Below are 27,138 nucleotides of genomic sequence, written 5' to 3' on the forward strand. Positions count from 1 at the left end.
CCCCTCTAATCCTTCTACCAATCACTTTAAATCTATGCCCCCTGGTTATTGGCCTCTCTGCTAAGGGAAATAGGTCTTTCCTATCCACTCTATCCAGGCCTCTCATAATTTTATACACCTCAATTAAATCTCCCCTCAGCCTCCTCTGTTCCACAGAAAACAACCCCAGCCGATCCAATCTTTCCTCATAGCTAAAATTCCCCAGTCCTGGCGACATCCTCGCAAACCTCCTCTGCACCCTCTCTAGTGCAATCACATCCTTCCTGTAATGTGGTGACCAGAACTGTACACAGTGCTCTAGCTGTGGCCTAACTAGTGTTTTATACAGTTCTATCCTTGGCCTCCCCTCCTATTTCTCATCTACATGTTGCCCCTTGGTGACATCATCTGAAAACACAGCGTCAGTTTCCACATGTACGCTGACGACACCCAGCTCTACCTCACGACCATCTCGCTCGACTCCTCCACGGTCTCTAAATTGTCAGGCTGCTTGTCCGACATCCAGTTCTGGATGAGCAGAAATGTTCTCCAATTAAATATTGGGAAGACCGAAGCCATTGTCTTCGGACCCAGCCACAAACTCCGTTCCCTAGCCACTGACTCCATCCCTCTCCCCAACATCTGTCTGAGGCTGAACCACACTGTTCACAACCTTGGTGTCATATTTGACCCTGAAATGAGCCTCCGGCCACATATCTGCGGCATAACTAAGACCGCCTATTTGCACCTCCGTAACATCGCCCGTCTCCGCCCTTGCCTCAGCTCATCCGATGCTGAAACCCTCATCCATGCTTTTTTAAAATTCCTTTATGGGATGTGGGCGTCGCTGGCAAGGCCAGCATTTATTGCCCATCCCTAGTTGCCCTCGAGAAGGTGGTGGTGAGCCGCCTTCTTGAACCGCTGCAGTCCGTGTGGTGAAGGTGCTCCCACAGTGCTGTTAGGGAGGGAGTTCCAGGATTTTGACCCAACGACGATATACTTCTAAGTCAGGATGGTGTGTGTGACTTGGAGGGGAGCTTGGAGGTGGTGGTGTTCCCATGCGCCTGCTGCCCTTGTCCTTCTAGGTGGAAGAGGTCGCGGGTTTGGGAGGTGCTGCCGAAACATAGAAACATAGAAGATAGGAGCAGGAGTAGGCCATTCGGCCCTTCGAGCCTGCTCCGCCATTCAACGAGATCATGGCTGATCATCCAAACCTTAGCATCCGGTCCCTACACCGACAGCCATCCCACCCAAGCCCTTATTCCCGTAACCCCACGTATTTAATCCCCCCTAACACTAAGGGCCAATTTTTTATCATGGCCAATCAACCTAACCCGCACATCTTTGGACTGTGGGAGGAAACCGGAGCACCCGGAGAAAACCCACGCAAACACGGGGAGAATGTGCAAACTCCACACAGACAGTCACCCGAGGCCGGATTTGAACCCGGGTCCCTGGCGCTGTGAGGCAACAGTGCTAACCACTATGCCACCGTACTGCCCTTTAAGGGCCGAAGAAGCCTTGGCAAGTTGCTGCAGTGCATCTTGTAGATGGTACACACTGCAGCCACGGTGCACCAATGGTGGAGGGAGTGAATGTTTAAGGTGGTGGATGAGGTGCCAATCAAGCGGGCTGCTTTGTCCTGGATGGTGTCGAGCTTCTTGAGTGTTGTTGGAGCTGCACTCATCCAGGCAAGTGGAGAGTATTCCATCACACTCCTGACTTGTGCCTTGTAGATGGTGGAAAGGCTTTGGGGAGTCAGGAGGTGAGACACTCGCCGCAGAATACCCAGCCTCTGACCTGCTCTTGTTGCCACAGTATTTATGTGGCTGGTCCAGTTAAGTTTCTGGTCAATGGTGAACCCAGGATGTTGATGGTGGGGGATTCAGTGATGGTAATACCGTTGAATGTCAAGGGGAGGTGGTTAGACGCTCGCTTGTTGGAGATAGTCATTGCCTGGCACTTCTATGGCGCGAATGTTACCTGCCACTTATCAGCCCAAGCCTGAACGTCGTCCAGGTCTTGTTGCATGCGGGCATGGACTGCTTCATTATCTGAGGAGTTGTGAATGGTGCTGAACACTGTGCAGTCATCAGTGAACATCCCCACTTCTGACCTTATGTTGGAGGAAAGGTCATTAATGAAGCAGCTGAAGATGGTTGGACCTAGGACACTGCCCTGAGGAACTCCTGCAGCGATGTCCTGGGGCTGTGATGATTGACCTTCAACCACCACAACCATCTTCCTTTGTGCTAGGTATGACTCCAGCCAGTGGAGAGTTTTCCCCCCTGATTCCCATTGACTTCAGTTTTACTAGGGCTCCTTGATGCCAGACTCGGTCAAATGCTGCCTTGATGTCAAGGGCAGTCACTCTCACCTCACCTCTGGAATTCAGCTCCTTTGTCAATGTTTGGACCAAGGCTGTAATGAGGTCAGGGGCCAAGTGGTCTTGGCGGAACCCAAACTGGGCATCAGTGAGCAGGTTATTGGTGAGTAAGTGCCGCTTGATAGTACTTTCGATGACACCTTCCATCACTTTGTTGATGATTCAGAGTAGACTGATGGGGCGGTAAGTGGCCGGGTGGGATTTGTCCTGCTTTTTGTGGACAGGACATACCTGGGCAGTTTTACACATTGTTGGATAGATGCCAGTGTTGTTGCTGTACTGGAACAGCTTGGCGAGAGGTGCGGCTAGTTCTGGAGCACAAGTCTTCAGCACGACAGCCGGGATGTTGTCGGGGCCCACAGCCTTTGCTGTATCCAGTGCTAAGCTGTTTCTTGATATCACATGGAGTGAATCGAATTGGCTGAAGACTGGCTTCTGTGATAGTGGGGACCTCAGGAGTAGGCCGAGATGGATCATTCACTCGGCACTTCTGGCTGAAGATGGTTGCAAATGCTTCAGCCTTGTCTTTTGCACTCACGTGCTGGGCTCCACCATCATTGAGGATGGGGATATCCATGGAGCCTCCTCCTCCCGTTAGTTGTTTAATTGTCCACCACCATTCACGACTGGATGTGGCAGGACTGCAGAGCTTTGATCTGATCCGTTGATTGTGGGATCGCTTAGTCCTGTCTATAGCATGCTGCTTCCGCTTTTTAGCATGCATGTAGTCCTGTGTTGCAGCTTCCCCAGGTTGGCACTGCATTTTTAAGTATGCCTGGTGCTACTCTTGGCATGCTCTTCTACACTCCTTATTGAACCAGGGTTGGTCCCCTGGCTTGGTGGTAATGGTAGAGTGAGGGATATGCCGGGCCATGAGGTTACAGATTGTGGTGGAATACAATTCTGCTGCTGTTGATGGCCCACAGCGCCTCATGGATGCCCAGTTTTGAGCTGCTAGATCTGTTCTGAATCTATCCCATTTAGCACGGTGGTAGTGCCACACAACACAATGTCCTCAGTGTGAAGACGGAACTTCGTCTCCACAATGACTGTGTGGTGGTCACTGCTACCAATACTGTCATGGACAGATGCATCTGCGACAGGTAGATTGGTGAGGACGAGGTTAAATAGGTTTTTCCCTCGTGTTGGTTCTCTCACCACGTGTCGCAGGCCCAGACTGGTAATTATGTCCTTCAGGACTCGGCCAGTAGTGGTGCTACCCAGCCACTCTTGGTGATGGACATTGAAGTCCCCCACCCAGAGTACATTCTGTGCCCTTGCTACTCTCAGTTCTTCCAAGTGGTGTTCAACATCAGCTGAGGGAGGGCGGTAGGTGGTAATCAGCAGGAGGTTTCCTTGCCCATGCTTGACCTGAAGCCATGAGACTTCATGGGGTCCAGAGTCAATGTTGAGGACTTCCCGACTGTATACCACGGCACTACCACCCCTGGTGGGTCTGTCTGGCCGGTGGGACAGGACATACCCTGGGATGGTGATGGAGGAGTTTGGGACATTGGCTGAAAGGTATGATTCTGTGAGTATGACTGTTGCTCGACTAGTCTGTGGGACAGCTCTCCCAATTTTGGCACAAGATGTTGGTGAGGAGGACTTTGCAGGGTCGACTGGGCTGGGTGTACCGTTGCCGTGTCGATGCCGGGTGGTCCGTCCGCTTTCATTCTTATTATAGTGTTTTGTAGCAGTTTGTTACAACTGAGTGTCTCGCTCGGCCATTTCAGAGGGCAGTTAAGAGTCAACCACATCGCTGTGGGTCTGGAGTCACATACCGGCCAGACCGGGTAAGGACAGCAGATTTCCTTCCCTAAAGGACATTAGTGAACCAGATGGGTTTTTACGACAATCCGGTAGTTTCATAGTTACTGACACTAGCTTTTTATTCCAGATTTATTTAATTAATTAAATTTAAATTCCCCAGCTGCCGTGGTGGGATTTGAACTTACATCTCTGGATCATTAACCCAGGCCTGTGGATTTCAAACCCAGTGACATTACCACTAAGCTACCGTTCCCATAGTTCTAGCATAACCTCCCTGCTCTTATATGCTATGCCTCGGCTCATAGAATTGCTCCTAAAGAGCAGCAATTTTTTTTTTTTAACATCCATATAATTTTCACCAACATCTTTCCTTACCCACTTTTCTTTTAGTTTCAATGGCCACTTACCGCTGAAATTTATTTCCTCTTTCTTCAGACATTGCCCGCTTGACGCCAGTCGGAATGTCTTCCCCTTGATAAGCCCATGCACTAGGAGTTTACGGAAAGGTTCCCTGAACCAAGTCCGGAGGAAGGGAAAGCACAGATTACGCAAAGGAAATTAAATAACCAAATCGCGACGGACGAATGACATTTATTTAACCATCGCAGCAACATCAGAGCAGGAAAACAGACCAAACAGAAACAATTATCCTAACTGGGAGAAACGAGCATGGCAATTCATTTGAAGGTAAACTTCCTGTCTTATGAAATCAGCTAGCTCTGCACAGGCCAGGGGTGAAAGTTTGGGGGTCGGGGAGGCAGGGGGCTTACTCCTCTATGTGGCTAAGTTCACCTCTGCCATGTAGTTACTGAGGAACCAGATGGGTTTTTAACGACAATCCGATAGTTTAATGGTTACCATTACTGACACTAGCTTTTTATTCCAGATTTTTTTAATTTAATTTAAATTCCTAACTGAGCGAGTGTGGAGCAAGAAAATCCTCTTGTAGAATTAAAATAAAACCTTGTTTCATGTATCAAGTGCCACTGAAACATCTCAAAGTGCTTCAGACAATTAATTAATTTGTAATGAAGTAACTGTTAGAAGTAAACACATCAGCCTTTCTGTGCCAGCAAAGTCCATAAACAGCAATGGGGTGAAGGGCCAGTTGATCTGTTTTTTTGTGTTATTGGTTGATGGAGGAATGTTGGCTGGGACACTGGAATAACACCCTGCCATCCTTTGAATAGAGCCATGGGATCTTTCCCACCCACCTCACCAAGCTGATGTGGCCTTAGTTTAACTTTGCTGTAGTTGTAGTGAAGTTTACTATTGGATGAATTATTATTTATTTTAAGTAGACTTGGTGAAGAATTTGCTTTTTTTAAACCCTTGGTTACTTTCTCCGCTGTTTTAGGCGCATCACCTTTTCTAACCGGCAAGTCGCCTCACTCCCCGACAATCTTCCCTCTAATTTTTATTTTAGGTGCGCAGTCCCTCTAACTGGCTGCGTGGCTCATTCAAATTTTTGCGCATGTGCATAGAAACATAGAAGATAGGAGCAGGAGTAAGCCATTCGGCCCCTCGAGCCCGTTCCGCCATTCAATGAGATCATGGCTGATCATCCAAACTCAGTACCCTGTCCCTGCCTTCACAGAATCACAGAAACCCCACAGTGCAGATAGAGGCCATTTCGGCCCATCGAGCCTGCACCGACACATATCCCACCTGATCCCCGTAACCCCTACACCAACACATATCCCACCCCATATTTTAATCCCCCTAACACTAAGGGTCAATTTATCATAGCCAATCAACCTAACCCGCACATCTTTGAACTGTGGGAGGAAACCGGAGCACCCGGAGAAAACCCACACAAACACGGGGAGAGTGTGCAAACTCCACACAGACAGTCACCCGAGGCCGGATTCGAACCCGGGTCCCTTTAGCCTTAAGAAATATATCCAACTCCTTCTTGAATTTATTTAATGAATTGGCCTCTACTGCCTTCTGTGGTAGAGAATTCCACAGGTTCACCACTCTCTGGGTGAAGAAATTCCTCCTCATCTCTGTCCTAAATGGCTTACCCCTTATCCTTAGACTGTGACCCCTGGTTCTGGACTCCCCGACCATCGGGAACATCCTTCCTGCATCTAGTCTGTCTAGTCCTGTTAGAATTTTTAAAGTGCGGTTTCTACCGTGTAAAAACCGGTGAGCGGCCTGCACGGGACCTCCAGGCCACCGTGCAGCTTAGCGGGAACGCTGCGCCCAGACCTTTTCCTGTGTAACTGGGCAGCAGAAGGCCAACAAACAGCCCAGAATAGCTGACTCCTTGTTTTCCTTCCACCCTCATAGGAAAATGCCCAGTCTCTGCTCTCCTGGCATTGCCAGGACTGGTAGATTGGCACACGGAGAATTTAGATGCTGATAGATACATTATAAATAAAGAGGGGGAAAAGAATATAAGAACATAAGAATTAGGAGCAGGAGTCGGCCATTCGGCCCCTCGAGCCTGCTCCGCCATTCAATAAGATCATGGCTGATCATCGACCTCAACTCCACTTTCCCGCCCGATCTCCATATCCCTCGATTCCCCGAGAGTCCAAAAATCTATTGATCTCAGCCTTGAATATACTCAACGATTCAGCATCCACAGCCCTCTGGGGCAGAGAATTCCAAAGATTCACAACCCTCTGAGTGAAGAAATTCCTCCTCATCTCAGTCTGAAATGGCCGACCCCTTATCCTGAGACTGTGACCCCCTGGTTCTAGACTCTCCAGCCAGGGGGAAACAACCGCTCAGCATCGACCCTTTAAGAACTTTACACGCTTCAATTTCCGCTGGCAACGATCCGGCTGCTACCACTTGTCTTAGCTGAGGGAGAAGGAACAGTCATCCCAAAACAGCCAGTGTTTTAATCGCTATCCAGCAACCCCTGGCGGCAGTGCTCTTGCGGACTTTGACTGCGGGTAGGATGGGGTTCACCTTCCGGTGTCAAACCGTCTATTCACACAACTTCCATTTTAAATGTTTTATTAAAATGGATAAATTTGACACTGCACAAAATTAAAATTAGTTTTTCAAGGGCCACAACCTTTGTTTAGCAGTCAATACGCTGCTAAAGCCCCCAGTTACACCTAATCCAAAAGGGTCGGACTATTAGTGGGGTATTTAACAGCGGTATTACTGCGGAAGAGACCAAGTTTTTCGTCAGTTTCCCCGATTGCCGGCTGTGTCCGGGGGTGGGGGCACAGCGTAGCCAGTGTCGGAGCAGTGAATGACAGGCCGCAACTTCAGGATTTTCGTGTTCGGCTGCGCATGTGCGACATGCTGAAGGTGCGGTCAGTTTCAGAGGTGTAATGACAGCGAGCGGTGTTTGTCCGCTGTTATCGCCCATCGCAAATTCCGGGCCAATGTAGTGGCAGACGTCTGCCACTGGAGGGCACTCCAGTGCGTGTGTGGCTCACTTTCACCCCCTTGGGGCCGATGCCCAGAACTGCAGCTGATGCAGCACCGAGTGGGCAGACGTGCATTTTGTTCGAGAATCTAAAGCTGGCATGCCACACCAACGATAAAAATATCCTCCCACACATCATGGTGCGTTAAGAAACACGCAAAATCTCAACTCAAGTGACTTAGCGTGATATCGGAGTTACCCCAAGACCATGAAAACCACAGCAAAATGCATCTACGTTATATGTAGCTATAGAGTACAACAACGGCTTGTATTTATATAGCGCCTTTAACATAGTAAAACGTCCCACGGCGCTGCACAGGAGTATTTTAAGACAAAAAAAATGACACCGAGCCACATAAGGAGAAATTAGGGCAGGTGACCAAAAGCTTGGTCAAAGAGGTAGGTTTTAAGGAGTGTCTTAAAGAAGGAGAGAGAGGTAGAGAGGTTTACGGAGGGAATTCCAGAGATTAGGCAACAGAAGGCACGGCCACCAATGGTGGAGAGATTATAATCAGGGATCCTCAAGAGGGTCAGAATTAGAGGAGCGCAGATATCTCGGGGGGGTTGTGGGGCTGGAGGAGATTACAGAGATAGGGAGGGGTGAGGCCATGGAGGGATTTGAAAACAAGGATGAGAATTTTGAAATCGAGGCGCTGCCGGACCGGGAGCCAATGTAGGTCAGCGAGCACAGGGGGTGATGGGTGAACGGGACTGGGTGTGAGTTAGGACACGGGGCAGTGAGCACAGGGGGTGATGGGTGAACGGGACTGGGTGTGAGTTAGGACACGGGGCAGTGAGCACTGGGGGTGATGGGTGAACGGGACTGGGTGCGAGTTAGGACACGGGGCAGTGAGCACAGGGGGTGATGGGTGAATGGGACTGGGTGTGAGTTAGGACACGGGGCAGTGAGCACAGGGGGTGATGGGTGAACGGGACTGGGTGTGAGTTAGGACACGGGGCAGTGAGCACAGGGGGTGATGGGTGAACGGAACTGGGTGCGAGTTAGGACACGGGGCAGTGAGCACAGGGGGTGATGGGTGAATGGGACTGGGTGTGAGTTAGGACACGGGGCAGTGAGCACAGGGGGTGATGGGTGAACGGAACTGGGTGCGAGTTAGGACACGGGGCAGTGAGCACAGGGGGTGATGGGTGAACGGGACTTGGTGTGAGTTAGGACACGGGGCAGTGAGCACAGTGGGTGATGGGTGAACGGGACTTGGTGTGAGTGAGGACCCGGGGCAGTGAGCACAGGGGGTGATGGGTGAACGGGACTGGGTGTGAGTTAGGACATGGGGCAGTGAGCACAGGGGGTGATGGGTGAACGGGTCTGGGTGTGAGTTAGGACCCGGGGCAGTGAGCACAGGGGGTGATGGGTGAACGGGACTTGGTGTGAGTTAGGACACGGGACAGTGAGCACAGGGGGTGATGGGTGAATGGGACTGGGTGTGAGTTAGGACACGGGGCAGTGAGCACAGGGGGTGATGGGTGAACGGGACTGGGTGTGAGTTAGGACACGGGGCAGTGAGCACAGGGGGTGATGGGTGAACGGGACTCGGTGTGAGTTAGGACACGGGTGGCCGAGTTTTGGATGACCTCAAGTAGTGGTACTTGCCTGTATTTGACCATGTTCTGATCATTGCAGAAGTGACTGATGAATCTGGCATAGTACAGATGCATGACAGCATGTTCCTTCCCTCCGACATACAAATCTACAGGCATCCAGAAGTCTGTCAGGGCCTTGTCAAAGGGCCTTTAAAACAAGCACGTTACACACAGTTAGCAACTATATTCATGGCCGAGACAGTTCAGGGGGGAAATTTAAACACCCCCCACCTCCCCAAAAAAAAAACAGCTGGGTTGGGGTCAGGTAGGAAGTTAAAGTGTTAAAAATCCAAATCCTGACCCCAACCCGTCCACTTCCGGTTTTAATGGGGGTTGGGGTGGGGGGGGGGGGGGGCGGGGGACTGGGGACGGGGAGCCAATCCGCTCCCAGGGGCCAAAGGATTCGAATTCAGGCCATTGTTTGAGAGATTTATATGCCTGTATGCAGAATATTCTGGCCTTGGTTCAGGAGGACTTAAAATTTTTTTTTTTTTTTCCAAAAACATTCCCCACCCACATCTTTCTGGAATAATTGTTCGCCAAGTAACCGGATGAGATCACCTTCTCGAGGGCAACTAGGGACGGGCAATAAATGCTGGCCTTGCCAGTGACGCCCACAACCCGTGAATGAATTTAAAAAATATCAGATTAGATTATCGGTGCCAATACTGCAAGTGGGGTACTCAATTACAGCTACATGGATCAAAGGTGGCACTTTACCGCCTTACCATCAACCTCAAAGTGATTTCAAGTGGCAAACTGTTCCCCCCCTCCCTTAGTAAGACTTTACTTCTGGTCTCCTTATCCGTGGAAGGATATACTTCTCTTAGAGGGAGTGCAATGAAGGTTCACCAGACTGGCTCCTGGGATGGGGGGATTGTCCTATGAGGAGAGATTGAGTAGACTAGGCCTATATTCTCTAGAGTTTAGAAGAATGAGAGGTGATCTCATTGAAACATACAAAATTCTTACAGGGCTTGACAGGGTCGATGCTGAGAGGTTGTTTCCCCTGGCTGGGGAATCTAGAACCAGGGGTCACAGTCTCAGGATAAGGGGTCGGCCATTTAGGACTGAGATGAGGAGGAATTTCTTCACTCAGAGGGTGGTGAATCTTTGGAATTCCCTACCCCAAAGGGCTGTGGAGGCTCAGTCGTTGAGTATATTCAAGGCAGAGATCGATTGATTTTTGAATATTAAGGGAATCAAGGGATATGGGGATCGGGCGGGAAAGTGGAGATGAGGTAGAAGATCAGCCATGATCTTATTCAATGGCGGAGCAGGCTCGAGGGGCCGAATCCCGCTCCTAATTCTTATGTTCTTAAGTAATACAAAGGGGTGGAAGTTATGTTCCAGTTAGACTCATAGAAACATAGAAGATAGGAGCAGGAGTAGGCCATTCGGCTCTTCGAGCCTGCTCCGCCATTCAACGAGATCATGGCTGATCATCCAAACCCTAGCACCCGGTCCCTACACCGACAGCCATCCCACCCAAGCCCTATCCCCGTAACCCCACGTATTTAATCCCCCCTAACACTAAGGGCCAATTTTTTTTTTTATCATGGCCAATCAACCTAACCCGCACATCTTTGGACTGTGGGAGGAAACCGGAGCACCCGGAGGAAACCCACGCAAACACGGGGAGAATGTGCAAACTCCACACAGACAGTCACCCGAGGCCGGATTTGAACCCGGGTCCCTGGCGCTGTGAGGCAACAGTGCTAATCACTATGCCACCGTGCTGCCCACTGTACTCCATCTGGACACTGTGTTCAGTTCTGGGCCCCGCATCTCAGGAGCCCAAAAGAGTTAAATTATGAGGACAGGCTGCATAGACTGTATTCCCCTTGGGTGTAGATTAAGGGGTGATCTCCTTGAGGTGTTTAAGACAGTGAAAGGAGTTGAATGGGTCGATCGAGAGAAACTATTTTCTCTGGGGGAGGGGAGTCCAGAACAAGGGGGCTTAACCTTAAAATTAGAGCCAGGCCGTTCAGGGGCAATGTCAGGAAGCACTTCTTCACACAAAGGGCAGTGGAAATCTGGAACTCTCTCCCCCAAAAGCTGTTGAGGCTACGGGGTCAATTGAAAATGTAAAAACTGAGATCGACAGATTTTTGTTAGGTAAGGGTTGACGTAAGAAAACTACGAGGCACTTGGTCTGAGTATTAAACAAAGCTTTAATCAACTGTTTTTCAACATGGAGATCTAGTTGTGTCCTTCACTAGTTCCTGTTAAAGAATGTCCTGAGCAAGCTGGGCCCGTGCCCGAGTATTTATACTCTCCCTGGACAGCGCCACCCGCAGGCCGCCCAGTATTATTTCATAAGTCATTTCCACATGAATGACAAGATTCATGTCAAGGGTATTAAGGGTTACGGAGCCAAGGCGTTTAAATGGAGTTAAGATACAGATCAGCCGTGATCCAATTGAATGGTGAAACAGGATCGAGGGGTTGAATGGCCTTCTATCTGCTCCTATGCTGCCCCAAGCTGCAGTTGAAGTCTGGCCGAGCAGAGACTCGGCGGGGGGGGGGGGGCGGGGAAAGGAAGAGAAAATAAATATTTTTCATAAACCATGTAAAAACAGTCATTTTCAAACTCACTTCTGAGTATTATGAGGGTCGGTGTATCTGTAGTAATACCAAGCTGAATCCACAAACGTATCCATGGTGTCAGTCTCTCGTTGGGCAGGGCCCTTACATCTGCACAGGAAGAAACAAGTAACAAATTCTGTGACTATTTAGTAAAACGAATAAAAGACTTGCATTTCTATAGCGCCTTTCACGATCACCGGACGTCCCAAAGCGCTTTACAGCCAATGAAGTACTTTTTGAAGTGTGGTCACTGTTGTAATGTAGGAAACGCAGCAGCCAATTTGCGCACAGCAAGCTCCCACAAACAGCAATGTGAGAATGACCAGATCATCTGTTTTAGTGATGTTGATTGAGGGATAAATATTGGCCCCAGGACACCAGGGAGAACTCCCCTGCTCTTCTTCGAAATAGTGCCATGGGATCTTGTACATCCACCTGAGAGAGCAGACGGGGCCTCAGTTTAATGTCTCATCCGAAAGATGGCACCTCCGACAGTGCGGCGCTCCCTCAGTACTTCCCCTCCGACAGTGCGGCGCTCCCTCAGTACCGCCCCTCCGACAGTGCGGTGCTCCCTCAGTACTGCCCCTCCGACAGTGCGGCGCTCCCTCAGTACTGCCCCTCCGACAGTGCGGCGCTCCCTCAGTACTGCCCCTCCGACAGTGCGGCGCTCCCTCAGTACTGCCCCTCCAACAGTGCGGCACTCCCTCAGTACTGCCCCTCCGACAGTGCGGCGCTCCCTCAGTACTGCCCCTCCGACAGTGCGGCGCTCCCTCAGTACTGTCTCTCTGACAGTGCGGCGCTCCCTCAGTACTGCCCCTCCGACAGTGCAGCACTCCCTCAGTACTGCCCCACCGACAGTGCGGCGCTCCCTCAGTACTGCCCCACCGACAGTGCGGCGCTCCCTCAGCACTGCACTGGAGTGCCAGCTTAGATTTTTGTGCTCAAGCCTCTGGAGTGGGACTTGAACCCACAACCTGAGGTTTAGTGATTAAACCACACGACAAACATGGAACAGTGATATAGCAAAATACTGCAGATGCTGGAAATCCGAAATAACAACAGAAAATGCTGGAAAAACTCAGCAGGCCAGGCAACATCCGTGGAGAGAGAATAGAGTCAACGTTTCAGGTGAAAACCCTTTGTCAAGACTGGAAAAGCACAGGAAATGAAATAGATTAAAAGGCCAGGCTGGGAGAGAACAAAAGAGAAGTGAAGAGACATTAAGAGGTATTCAAAACGAGACGAGATGGTGAGAGGACTAGTGGAGACAAAAGACAGCTCTAGATTAGGTGTGAAATGCGCTGGCAGAATGGAACAGTGCTGACTGAATTAAGCAACATGAGCAGTGATGCTGCTCCAAGCACCATTAGCAAGTAGCAAGTTCACCCAACAAAGGATTGGGCCATTCCTTTTCAAACAGAAAAACCTATTTAGAGACAGAATGGTCGCCAGCCAGGTTCCGTTGTGTACCACGCAGGGTACCATGTGCCCGGCAATCAATGGTACCCTGAGAAAGCATCAAGCAACACCCTGCTTCAACATATACCAGATAGTCATCAATAAATCCAACAGGGAATTCAGGAGAAACCCAGAGAGTGGTTAGAATGTGGAACTCGCGACCACAGGGAGTGGTTGAGGTTAAGGGGAAGCTAGATAAACACACGAGGGAGAGAGGAACCGGAGGATATGTTGATGGGGTGAGATGAAGTAGGGTGGGCGGAGGTTCGAGTGGAGCATAAACACCAGCAAGGACCTGTTGGGCCGAATGGCCTGTTTCTGTGCTGTAAATACTTTGTAATATTAATAACGAGGAAGCTGACTGCTCATTTCTCCCAGTGTAAACTGCTTTCCTCTTTGCGTTCCACAGACATTTCATTCATGAGAAGGAATTGAATCAGCTGTGCTCCGGGAACATCAGTGGGAATCAGGGGGAAAACGCTCCACTGGCTGGAGTCATAGCGAGCACAAAGGAAGATGGTTGTGGTGGTTGGAGGTCAATCATCACAGCCCCAGGACATCGCTGCAGGAGTTCCTCAGGGCAGTATCCTAGGCCCAACAATCTTCAGCTGCTTCATCAATGATCTTCCCTCCATCATAAGGTCAGAAATGGGGATGTTCGCTAATGACTGCACAGTGTTCAGTTTCATTCACAACTCCTCAGATAATGAAGCAGTCCATGCTCGAATGCAGCAAGACCTGGACGACATTCAGGCTTGGGCTGATAAGTGGCAGGTAACATTCGTGCCACACAAGTGCCAGGCAGTGACTATCTCCACCAAGCGAGCGTCTAACCACCGCCCCTTGACATTCAATGGCATTACCATTGCCGAATCCCCCACCTGTTCCTGGGACTAGGGACAGGGTCACTGGCAAGGCTTGGAAGCTAAGCAGAGCCAGGCCTGGTTAGTACCTGGAGGGGTGACCATCAGGGAAGACCAGGTGCAGAAGGTCACGGAAGGAGCCCCGAGGAGGGGCGATTGGTGAGAAGGTCACGGAAGGAGCCACGGGAGGGGCGGCTGGTGAGCAGGCCCGGGCGTTGGGCTGAAGATTGTTGGACAGGAGGAATGGTGGAAATAGAATGGCGGCGCGCACAGACGCAGCGGCTTTGCTTCTCCCAGGACGGTGCTATTTACGTTAATGTTAATGTTATTTGTACTGGACTCGTGGGAGCTTGCAAGATCACATTTCGTTGTTCATGTACTTGTGCATTGTACAATGACAATAAAGTTGAATTATTATTAATTATTTATTATTATTATTATTATTATCAATATCCTGGGGGTCACCACTGACCAGAAACTTAACTGGACCAGCCACATAAATACTGTGGCGACAAGAGCAGGTCAGAGGCTGGGTATTCTGCGGCGAGTGTCTCACCTCCTGACTCCCCAAACCTTTCCACCATCTACAAGGCACAAGTCAGGAGTGTGATGGAATACTCTCCACTTGCCTGGATGAGTGCAGCTCCAACAACACTCAAGAAGCTCGACACCATCCAGGACAAAGCAGCCCGCTTGATCGGCACCCCATCCACCACCTTAAACATTCACTCCCTCCACCACCGGCGCACCGTGGCTGCAGTGTGTACCATCTACAAGATGCACTGCAGCAACTCGCCAAGGCTTCTTTAACAGCACCTCCCAAACCCGTGACCTCTACCACTTAGAAGGACAAGGGCAGCAGGTGCATGGGAACACCACCATCTCCAAGTTCCCCTCCAAGTCACACACCATCCTGACTTGGAAGTATATCGGCCGATCCTTCATCGTCGCTGGGTCAAAATCCTGGAACTCCCTCCCTAACAGCACTGTGGGAGCACCTTCACCACACGGACTGCAGCGGTTCAAGAAGGTGGCTCACCACCTCCTTCTCAAGGGCAACTAGGGATGGGCAATAAATGCTGGCCTTGCCAGTGACGCCCACATCCCAGGAACGAATAAAAAAAAAAAGTAAGATTCTGAGGGGGATTGACAGGGTAGATGCTGAGAGATTGTTTCCCCTGGCTGGAGATTCTAGAACCAGGGGGCACAGTCTCAGGATAAGGGGTCGGCCATTTAAGATTGAGATGAGGAGGAATTTCTTCACTCAGAGGGTGGTGAATCTTTGGAATTCTCTACCCCAGAGGGCTGTGGAGGCTCAGTCGTTGAGTATATTCAAGACTGAGAGCGATAGATTTATGGACTCTAGGGGAATCAAGGGATATGGAGATCGGGCAGGAAAGTGGAGTTGAGGTCGAAGATCAGCCAGGATCTTATTGAATGGCGGAGCAGACTCGAGGGGCCGAATGGCCAACTCCTGCTCCTAATTCTTATGTTCTCGTGATCGACTTACACATTGGAGTTCATTATGCTTTACAATTTTAAACGCTATCACATCAGTTACCTCTTCTTTAAACCATTTCCTTTTCTCATTCGTAACTGCAGCAAAAACTACTTATGAAAGGTCATCAACCTAAAACATTAACTTTGTTTCTCTCTCCACAGATGCTGCATATTCTGTTTTTATTTCAAAAACTACTGGAGCAGTTTTGGAGCTAAACTGTTAAGCAACTAAGAATAATTTACTTACTTAGGACAGGTACAGTTGAACCATTCGGAGGCTGTAGTTAGCAGGGAAAGCCCTTTGGCTGTGAATGACTTTATCTTGGGTAAAAGCACAGGTAGGTCTTCATAAGGGACGGGTACGGTGCCGCAGGACCGGCAGTGGACGACGGGAATTGGGGTGCCCCAGTAACGCTGCCGGGATATCAACCAGTCGCGCATTTTCGAGCTCGTAAGGTAGCCACCGACTCCAAGGTCTCGTGCATGTTTCAAGATGGCCTGAGTTGCCGATGGTCTATCAAGTCCTGTGAACTGTGAAAAGTTAAACAGCCCAATTTAGTATTATAAATAGTTTGGTTTACGTAGCAATTAGTAAGCAAGTTCTCTTAACCACATTTGTTCTAATGTTTGTCAAAGTCTTGGTACATTAATGTAAAACCATTGGCCAGTTCACTGGGGCTTCAGTTCTTGTACTGAGAAATAAATGTTCTATTAGAACAGAGTGAAACTCATACAATAGCAAAATACTGCAGATGCTGGAAATCCAAAATAACAACAGAAAATGCTGGAAAAATTCAGTAGGCCAGGCAACATCCGTGGAGAGAGAAATAGAGTCAACGTTTCGGGTCTAAACCCTTTGTCAAGACTGAAGAAGCACAGGAAATGAAACAGATTAAGAGGCCAGGCTGGGAGAGAACAAAAGAGAAGTGAAGAGACATTAAGAGGTATTCAAAACGAGACGAGATGGTGATAGGACTAGTGGAGACAAAAGACGGCTCTAGGTTAGGTGTGAAATGCGCTGGCAGAATGGGAGACAGCTGCCATGTGGGAGAGAAAAAATAAATGGCGGGGGGGGGGGGGGGGTGGAAGGGCCAAAACAAAGGTGTGGATAAAAAATAAGTAAAAATGTAATAGGGGCGGAGGTTATGATTTGAAATTGTTGAACTCGATATTGAGTCCGGAAGGCTGTAAAGTGCCTAATCGGAAGATGAGGTGCTGTTCCTCGAGGAATACCTCATAATGTCTCTTCACTTGTTCTCTCCCATCCCCCAAACTGGCCTTTTAATCTGTTTCATTTCCTGTGCTTCTTCAGTCTTGACAAAGGGTTTCGACCTGAAACGTTGACTCTATTTCTCTCTCCACGGATGTTGCCTGGCCTGCTGAGTTTTTCCAGCGTTTTCTGTTGTTAGTCTGAAACTCATAGTTGTGTCTAGATATTTACTAAAACAATCAACAGTGGCTGCACAAAGTAGATTTCCCCACTTCTCCTCCTAACCACCAAAGATTACTGAAAGGTTTTAATAACGCAATTTCTGATCCAGATGCCTGCACGGTGTTTGATGAGCTCATTAAGATTGATCCCGGGGATGAGAGGGTTGTCCTATGAGGAGAGATTGAGTAGATTGGGCCGATACTCTCTGGAGTTTAGAAGAATGAGAGGTGATCTCATTGAAACATAAGATTCAGGGTCGATGCTGAGAGGTTGTTTCCCCCTGGCTGGAGAGTCTAGAACCAGGGGTCACAGTCTCAGGATAAGGGGTCGGCCATTTAAGACTGAGATGAGGAGGAATTTCTTCACTCAGAGGGTTGTGAATCTTTGGAATTCTCTGCCCCAGAGGGCTGTGGATGCTGAATTGTTGAGTATATTCAAAGCTGAGATCAATAGATTTTTGTACTCCAGGGGAATCGAGGGATATGGGGATTGGGCGGGAAAGTGGAGTGGAGGTCGATGATCAGGCATGATCTTATTGAATGGTGGAGCAGACTCGAGGGGCTGAATGGCCTTTGGCAAGGGAGTTTCTCCCCGGTGTCCTGGGGGCAATATTTATCCCTCAATCTTCATAACAAAAACAGATGATCTGGTCATTATCACATTGTTGTTTGTGGGAGCTTGCTGTGCGCAAATTGGCTGCTGCGTTTCCTACATTACAACAGTGACTACACTTCAAAAAGTACTTCATTGGCTGTAAAGTGCTTTGGGACGTCCTGAGGTGGTGAAAGGCGCTGCAGAAATGCAAGTCTGTCTTTGCAAGTGCCCAAGCCACAGCTCCTGTAGCCACCTCACTAACCTCGGCAGAATTCTGTAAACGCTCTGTGCCATCAGGCAGGGTTTCATAAACCTCACGCCACTCCAAACCCAACTTTTCCGCAACCGCTGCATCTTCTGGACTGAGGCTGGGAATACCTTTGTTGGTACCAGTAAAAACAAAACACAGAAACATGGGAAGAATTAAATCGGGCAATATTAAGAAACATTCTGGTTGCCATAAAATTTCGCTCAGTTTAAACCGTTTGCTTTGCCTTTTCCTTGAAGTGTGGCGCCCTTGCATTCTCTCTCCGGCTCCCCCCAGTGCAAACGAGGATCGTGCAGTAACTGGGGCTGTGGTGACCTCCTCTCGCGCCTCTACAAAGGCTGATCTTGGCCAGCCTACAGGGGGTGTACCATAGTGGCGCAGGATGACTTCCTTCCCCCTCCCCACCCTCGGTCAGGGAAGCGCCTCAGTACGCTTTGTCTTTGTGAGAAATTCATAACTCCGTCACCAGCTGCATTCGACACATGCGCATTCCTGCTGCAAACTCACTCGTGACACCCGCTTAGTTCATAAGTTTTCAAACTGGGGTCCCTTGATGCTAAGGAGTCCAAAAGGTCATCTGATTTCAATCTGCCCTCAAGTGCCCTCTATGTTAACTTTTGAAGTGTAGTCACTGTTGTAATGTGGGAAACGCGGCAGCCAATTTGTGCACAGCAAGCTCCCACAAACAGCAATGTAATAACCAGATACAGGAAACTCTTTTTTATCCGGCACAGACGGGACTGGCGTGGTGCCGGTTTATCAAAAAGTCCGGATTACAGAGAGGTATAGTTAAAAGGTACGAGAGCTCCGTACACAGCAACAAATCCAAGCGTCCCTGTTGCTTAGCAACAGGTGCAAGAAGCCCAACCACAGACCAAGCGTCCCTGTTGCTTAGCAACAAGTGCAGGAACCCCCGATTACACAGCCAAGAATCAAGAAACGGCCACTAATATGAAGAAAAACTTAACTGAACCTACTCCTGAATTTTGCCGGTTAACCGAGATTTCCGGTTGTTTGGGTGACGGTAAATCGAGAGTTTCCTGTAATCTGTTTTAGTGATGTTGGTTGAGGGGTAAATATTGGCCCCAGGACACCGGGGAGAACTCCCCTGCTCTTCTTCGAAATAGTTGCCACGGGATCTTTTACATCCACCCGAGGGAGCAGACGGGGCCTCGGTTGAACGTCTCATCTGAAAGACGGCACCTCCGACAGTGCGGCACTCACTCAGTACTGCCCCTCCGACAGTGCGGCACTCCCTCAGCACTGCACTGGGAGTGTCAGCCTAGATTTTTGTGCTCATGTCTCTGGAGTGGGACTTGAACCCACCTGAAACGTTCACTCTGTTTCTCTCTTCACAGATGCTGCCTGACCTGCTGAGTATCTCCAGCATTTTCGCTTTTTATTTTTGAACCCACAACTTTCTGACTCAGCAACACGTAAAAAAGTGTGAAGGGGAGACGATCCAAAAATGGTTTTTTAAATTTTAATTTTGTCCAATGCCACGAATCCTCAACTAGGAAGGTATATATATATATATATATAAAAAAAGAGAGCAAATTGCAAAACTGGCACAGTTCACTGAAGACATTTACGGATGTTAAGAGTCTGTCCACGCAATAAGGCAAAGCAATCTCTTAATAATACCTCCCATCGATCAAGATAAAGAAAAACAGAAATGGCTGCCTTACCTAGGACTGTGTCCAAATGACCTTCAAACTCTTTCTTGGCTGAAATGACAACAGGGATCTCCTGACCGTTTAACAGGTTCACACCAGTCACTGGTGTCCGGCAGTCTGGAAAGCAATCAATAATGAATCATGGTTAGGCTCTTCAATACATCATTTTCTATTCAACACGTGTGTGGGTGTTTTCCCACGAGTGGACCTCATCGGTCACAAACAGGGACAGAAGAACATACGGAGCAGGAGCAGGAGTAGGCCATACAGCCCCTCGAGCCTGCTCCGCCATTCAACATCATGGCTGATCCTCCATCTCAACTCCACTTTCCCGCCCGATCCCCATATCCCTTGAAAATAGGAAGTGCTATTTTCTTTAATGAACTTTGCCCTAAACCCGTGACCTCTACCACCTAGAAGGACAAGGGCAGCAGGCGCATGGGAACACCGTCACCTCCAAGTCACACACCATCCTGACTTGGACATATATCGGCCGTTCCTTCATCGTCGCTGGGTCAAAATCCTGGAACTCCCTCCCTAACAGCACTGTGGGAGCACCTTCACCACACGGACTGCAGCGGTTCAAAAAGGCGGCTCACCACCACCTTCTCAAGGGGCAATTAGGGATGGGCAATAAATGCTGGGCCTTGCCAGCGACGCCCACATCCCAGGATCAAATAAAAAAAAACAGACCAAGACAATTCAGGTCCAACAACAATAATGATAATATTTGCATTTATATAGAAAATGTCACGCTGAGGCTTCATGCTGACGCAACACATTACTTTTTGAACTGCAATGACTTATATACAGCAGAAGAAGAATAAAAATAAAACAGATAAGGCACACCTGTAGGGAGAGAGCAAGTGAGAAAGTGAGAGAGAAAGAGCGAAATAAAGAAAGACAGGAGCGAGTTTACTGCAAGAGGACAGAATAAGTCAGCAAATAAAGAAGTGAGAATGAGCGAGAGAGAGAAAAACTCATACAGGGTTCATGTCAAACTCCAGCACCCCAACACATAATTAAGGCAGACACTCAGCGCAGTATGAAGGGAGTGCTGTATTGCCAGCAGGGTGCCATCTTCCTGTTGCTATGTATCAGATGGGTGCCAGACAATGGTCCCTCTAATTTCCTTTTGAGCCGCCGGCACCTTGAACAAGCTGCACAGCCCATTCAGGATTCCGCGCACCCACTTAAAAGCTGGCAAGCCATAGAAACATAGAAGATAGGAGCAGTAGGCAGCCATTTGGCCCCTCGAGCCTGCTCCGCCATTCAATGAGATCATGGCTGATCATCCAAATTCAGTACCCTGTCCCTGCTTTCTCCCCATATCCCTTTAGCCTTAAGAAATATATCCAACTCCTTCTGGCTGCGCGGGAGCTGCAGAGCGCTGCACGGCCACGCAGCTTCAAGAGAACATCGGTGCCAGAGATCGCATGGTATTTTCCCAAACAAATAGTGAGTTGTGCATCTTGGCCAACAACCCTCCCCCAACCTACACCATCAAAAAATAATCAGTCACTCACTTCACGGTGGTTTGTGGAACATTGCTCTGTGTAAAATGGCTCTCGCGTTCATTCATACAACAGCGCACTGCAAAATAATTCGCTGTATGTGAAGCACCCTGGGATATTTCTGAAGATTTATACCACTTAGAATCTAATTTAACTACACAAGATTCTGAGTTTAGTGAATTTAATAGACAGACTTGCATTTCTATAGCGCCTTTCATGACCACCGGACGTCCTAAAGCGCTTTACAGCCAATGAAGTCGTTTTTTGAAGTGTAGTCACTGTTGTAATGTAGGAAACATATTGTGCACAGCAAGCTCCCACAAACACCAATGAGATAATGACCAGATAATCTGTTTTAGTGATGTTGATTGATTGAAATCCATTTCAAAAATGTATTCATTCACGGGATGTGGGCGTCACTGGCAAGGCCAGTATTGATCGCCCCTCCCTAACTGTCCTTCTTGAACCGCTGCAGTCCGCGTGGTGAATTCTTTTGCAGCGGTTTGGTACAAACGAGTGTCGCGCTCGGCCGTTTCCGAGGGCAGTTAAGAGTCAAACACATTGCTGTGGGTCTGGAGTCCCATGTAGGCCAGACCGGGTAAGGACGGCAGATTTCCTTCCCTAAAGGACATTAGTGAACCAGATGAGTTTTTTCAACAATTCAGTAGTTTCATGGTCACCATTACGGATAATAGCTTTTTATTCCAGATTTATTTAACTAATGGGATTTGAACTCGCGTCTCCATATTATTAGTCTAGGACTCTGGGTTACTAGTCCAGTAACATAACCACTACGCTACCGTAACCCCAATATCGTAATCAAATTTGCAAGTGACCAATACTGTAATCAAATCTGATTTACTCGGTCACATTAAGTCAGTGGCCCTGATCATAAGGAGTAACAGGACGGACGGCCTTCCCTAAAAGGACATTAGTGAACCAGTTGATTTTTTTCAACAATTCAGTAGTTACATGGTCACCATTACGGATACTAGCTTTTTATTTTTGTATATTTTAGATAAAGCCACTGGTGTTCTAGTGGAAGCAAAGTGGAAGGAATCATGCAATGGGATCCATCAAAACATCAGTAAAAATCCTACAATCCAATGCTAGGAAAACAGACCAGGTAGAAGAATGTAGAGGGCAAAGTGAGCGAATAATAGAAATTTACGGCACAGAAGGAGGCCGCCATTCGGCCCGTCGTGTCTGTGCCGGCCCAATAAGATCTCTCCAGCCTAATCCCACTTTCCAGCTCTTGGTCCGTAGCCCTGTAGGTTCCGGCACTTCAAGTGTATATCCAAGTACTGTTTAAATGTGATGAGGGTTTCTGCCTCTACCACCCTTTCAGGCAGTGAGTTCCAGACCCCCACCACCCTCTGGGTGAAAAAAGTTCTCCTCAACTCCCCTCTAATCCTTCTACCAATGACTTTAAAGAAGGGACATGTAATATCAGCGGTTCAGCTTGTTTGTTTGTATGTGGGCCAAAGTGTTTTACAGGATCACAGCAGGAGAATGACTGCTCCACATCAAGAATATTTACGGCCAAGTTACACTTTCCTAACGAGCAAATGTTTTCCCAGGATATTTTAGTGCGGGCCGATGGTGATTCACAGAGGCAGAGAGAGATAGTGCTCAAAATAACTCAAATCACAACAGGAAAAACTTTAAAGGGCAATAGAGCTAAAAGGATGTAGTCTTTCTACTGTGGTTACTTTTTGTCTGTCTGAATAACGTTGCTGGCCCTGGAAAACCATCACCACTGTGCCTTCTGTTGATAGGGAAGGACATTCTAACTGCAGGCACTTCCTGATGGAGACAGAAATCTCATGACAACTATTTCCTCCAGTTCTATACTTAAAAAAAAAGCGCACGCATTTTTGGAAATTAAATCATGTTACAGGAAAATCACTGCAATTGGAATTTCCTGTTCAACCATCATCAATTCCTAAACACGGCCTTGTCCTCAAATCTCACCAGTGAGCGGTGCCCAGTTTCTTAAGTCAGCAGCATTATGTCCAAACAAAAATGGACTCAATTCAAAGTAACTTCTCACCTACAAACTGAGGATATAACTTACAGAACAATGGAATCCTCCATAAACTTGAGGTCATCCAAAACCCTGCTGCCCGTGTCCTAACTCGCACCAAGTCCCGTTCGACCATCACCCCCTGTGCTCGCTGCCCTACATTGGCTCCCGGTTAAGCAACACCCCGATTTTAAAATTCTCATCCTTGTTTTCAAATCCCTCCATGGCCTCGCCCCCTTCCTATCTCTGTAATCTCCTCCAGCCCCCACAAACCACCCCCCCCCCACCACCCCTCGAGATATCTGCGCTCCTCTAATCCTGCCCTCTGGAACATCCCTGATTTTAATCGCTCCACCATTGGCGGCCGTGCCTTCAGCTGCCTGGGCCCTAAGCTCTGGAATTCCCTCCCTAAACCTCTCCACCTCTCTATCTCTCCTCCTTTAAGACCCTCCTTAAAACCTACCTCTTTGACCAAGCATCTGCTCTAATATCTCCTTATGTGGCTCGGTGTCAAATTTTGTTTGATAATCGCTCCTGTGAAGCGCCTTGGGACGTTTTACTACGTTAAAGGCGCTATATAAATACAAGTTGCTGTTGCAGCGTAAACAAACCACCATGTATATTTTTCTGGATCGTGTTAACACAGAATATTGGGTACCACTGCTGTCCCAGTTACCCGCTATTACATACCTTCAGGTGGAATGTAACCTATCTGTACCATCTCATCACCGACATGGTTTGTGACGTACCGTCCCCCCAGAGATAAAGATTAATGGTGGGAAAAAAAACACAGGAAGCAACTAAAAGCAGCTTTAGTAATAAATATACAAAGGAAAACAGCCGTGTCATTGGAATACCGCAATCCAATTTTTGCTCGTGTGTCTCACTGCCGCCCCCCCCCCCACACATAGCTCACTAGTTCCCTAGAACAACTTGTGAAACAGCACCAGATTGCAATTGAAAAGCACACAATTGAGTTGCTGTCACGGGGGAGAATGCCAACATACAGTCCCACAGGGTGGGAACAAAGGGTTGAGCCTCCCTCCCGCTCTGCCCATTTCATGATCTTAGTTGCAGGAGGCACAAACCAGGTGGGAAATCTTCACTATACAGTGTTGAGCCTCTGGACGAGAATGGCACTGGTGGTGGTCTGGGGTGTGTGTTAGTCCCTTCGGCCGGACATGCTGGTGTCACTTACGAGGCCAGGGTTTGATCCCAGCCCATATGGATGGTTTCCTTTTTCCATTGGCTATCCGTCTCCTACGTGAAGGAGAGCTTGGGCAGCTCGAAACCAGTCCCTAGTGGAAGTGGGCCCACAACACAAAACCATCGCCAAATTGGCACTCAGATTAAAAAATGACAGCCTTACTCAAAGGGCACAATGATAAGTGCTTTGGAAATGGAAATGTCACACCGAGGGTGCTGAGGTTGGTGTCAATACTGTAACTTGTGTTTCCCAATAACGCACTTATTTTAGCACAACTCCAAAGGCATTTAAAGAGGAATTGGTCCGTGCATTTGTGCACGAGTGTGCCAAACGCAACAGGTGTACAACATAATCGGTCTGCTTCCTTCGCTCATTGTCTCCGTACCATTTTAGCAGCTAAGGGAAATGGAATGAGTCTTCAGCATTTCCCTGGACAGTATTGCGAGAGGATACAGAAACCAGATAAAGGAAACCTCTTTCTGCAATGGGCTCATATCATCCGAGTTCCTGAATTCAATGAAGAGGAAAAATGATAAAATAAAATTCATCGCATTGCTTGCATACTTCAGCGAGGTCTTTATGACCTTGAGATGCAGCTTGTATGCTGATGTGAACAACCTTTTGGAACTCCGCCAACTACCACAAAACCTGAATAGTGTGACCCGTACATTTACTGCCCATTACAGAATATGAATATCTGTTGACCCAGACTCCCAACCAAGCGAGAGCTGGACCTGTTTCTGACCGGGGCAGAGAGCACCTCCTACAGCAGGTAGGTGCTGCAGGGAATTCAAGGCCACAGTGATCTCCTGGACTAGTTTCCATCGCCGAGATGGGTCGGAGAGGAATGTCCCAGATTTCCTCCCCCCCCCCCCCACCCCCGCCAAAATTGGCCTGGGTTTCTGCCTCTCAACAACAACAAGGCGCTTCACAGGAGCGAGTATCTCCCCCAGGAGATCCCATGGTTTCGGGTGGGGTGGAGAGTGTATATGGTGTGAGACACGAGGTATGACCATTGTGTGCGACAGGCTGGATGGAGCAGAGGGTCTTTACCTGTCCGTCACTGCTCGTATGTAATCTGAAAATCAGCCGAGAACAAAAGTTATTTACAGATATTGCTGAAACGTTTCCACTTCCCCATTCCCTCCTCCTTGCCAATTTTCTCCACTGCGCGTCTGAAAACAGCAACTCATTCTAGGGCACAGCTCCAGGGCCACCAGCAGCATTCCCAGACCTTTCTCTATTACAAAGCTACACAGTATTTACAGCACAGAAACAGGCCGTTCGGCCCAACTGGTCCGTGCCAGTGTTTATGCTCCACACGAGCCTCCTCCCACCCCTCTTCACCTCACCCCATCAGCACATCCTTCTATTCCCTTCCCCCTCCTGTGCTTGTCCAGCCTCCCCTTAAATACATCGATACTATTCGCCTCAACCACTCCCTGTGGTAGCGAGTTCCACATTCTCACCACTCTCTGGGTAAAGAAGTTTCTCCTGAATTCCCGATTGGATTTATTAGTGACTATCTTATATTGATGGCCCCCAGTTCTGGTCTCACCCGCAAGTGGAAACATCTTCTCTATGTCTACCCTATCAAACACTTCCATAATCTTGAAGACCTCTATCAGGTCACCCCTCAGCCTTCCCTTTTATAGAGAAAAAGAGCCCCATCCTGTTCAATCTTTGCTGATAGGTAAAACCTCTCAGTTCTCGTATCATTCTATTTTAGCATTAAGTATGGGACGGCATTACATCTAAAACTGATCCAATATTCATCCAAGGTCCACGTACACCACTTTCCAGCAGGGATCACCAGCTCGTTCCCCCCTCCCCCAACCCCTTTCCCACCTTCTTCCTTAACTTAGGGGTTCCGAGTCTGATTGTAGAACCCCATACTTGGGTTGTTGGAATAATAGTTTTTTTTATTTTTTTTTTATTTTTATTTTTTAAAGTTTTTGTTTTCTGTTGATAATGACATTTCCACAAATTCTTACCTGTGTCAGATACCAAACACTGCTGAAGAATGTCTCTCAGGTGATTGCTGCCATGCAGTAATCTGTGACTGGGCAGGATGGAAAGGTGCGATGCGCCGTAAACTGCATCTGGGCTGGAGGCGTACACGGGCAGCTTTTCACCAACGTGTTTTCCATTCACCTAAGGTAGAACGGAAGCTCACATTGTTTGAATAATACAATAACTTCACAGCTGCAGGCTACTGTTAACACAGATGACATAAGCAGATGACATTAGTTTCACTCGATTGGTCCCTGGGATGAGAGGGTTGTCCTATGAGGAGAGATTGAGTAGATTGGGCCGAGACTCTCTGGAGTTTAGAAGAATGAGAGGTGATCTCATTGAAACATACAAGATTCTGAGGGGGATTGACAGGGTAGATGCTGAGAGGTTGTTTCCCCCTGGCTGGAGAGTCTAGAACTAGGGGTCACAGTCTCAGGATAAGGGGTCGGCCATTTAAGACTGAGATGAGGAGGAATTTCTTCACTCGGAGGGTTGTGAATCTTTGGAATTCTCTGCCCCAGAGGGCTGTGGATGCTGAGTCGTTGAGTATATTCAAGGCTGAGATTGATAGATTTTTGGACTCTCGGGGAATCGAGGGATATGGGGATCGGGCGGGAAAGTGGAGTTGAGGTCGAAGATCAGCCATGATCTTATTGAATGGCGGAGCAGGCTCGAGGGGCCGTGTGGCCGACTCCTGCTCCTAATTCTTATGTTATGTTCAAACACTTCTGTACGCAGTGGGAGGTGAGGTTATGAAGCGAGTACACGGCAAAGGTGACTGTGACTAGATTTCCGAAGCTATTCAGTTAACAGGTAAGAAAGCATAGGTAGCTTAAAGGGTATCACTACACAGACTGA

At 48.5% G+C, this 27,138-nt stretch overlaps 1 protein-coding gene across 4 annotated transcripts in view; it reads right to left on the bottom strand.

Annotated features, from left to right (window-relative positions):
- Positions 1-27,138, bottom strand: part of lars2 (leucyl-tRNA synthetase 2, mitochondrial) — a 144,061-nt gene that overhangs the window by 54,073 nt on the left and 62,850 nt on the right. For all 4 annotated transcript variants that reach the window (XM_085989298.1, XM_085989297.1, XM_085989299.1 and 1 more), the window contains exons 9-15: positions 26,259-26,418; positions 19,530-19,634; positions 17,836-17,951; positions 15,795-16,078; positions 11,736-11,834; positions 9,148-9,285; positions 4,546-4,649 (exon numbers count right to left, since the gene is read on the bottom strand). In XM_085989298.1, coding sequence (XP_085845424.1) covers positions 4,546-4,649; positions 9,148-9,285; positions 11,736-11,834; positions 15,795-16,078; positions 17,836-17,951; positions 19,530-19,634; positions 26,259-26,418 — 1,006 coding nt within the window. The remainder of the gene's footprint in view (positions 1-4,545; positions 4,650-9,147; positions 9,286-11,735; positions 11,835-15,794; positions 16,079-17,835; positions 17,952-19,529; positions 19,635-26,258; positions 26,419-27,138) is intronic.

The sequence above is a fragment of the Somniosus microcephalus genome, chromosome 5 (assembly GCF_052327205.1).
Source record: "Somniosus microcephalus isolate GS21.2 chromosome 5, FLI_Smic_1.0, whole genome shotgun sequence".
NCBI lineage: Eukaryota > Metazoa > Chordata > Chondrichthyes > Squaliformes > Somniosidae > Somniosus > Somniosus microcephalus.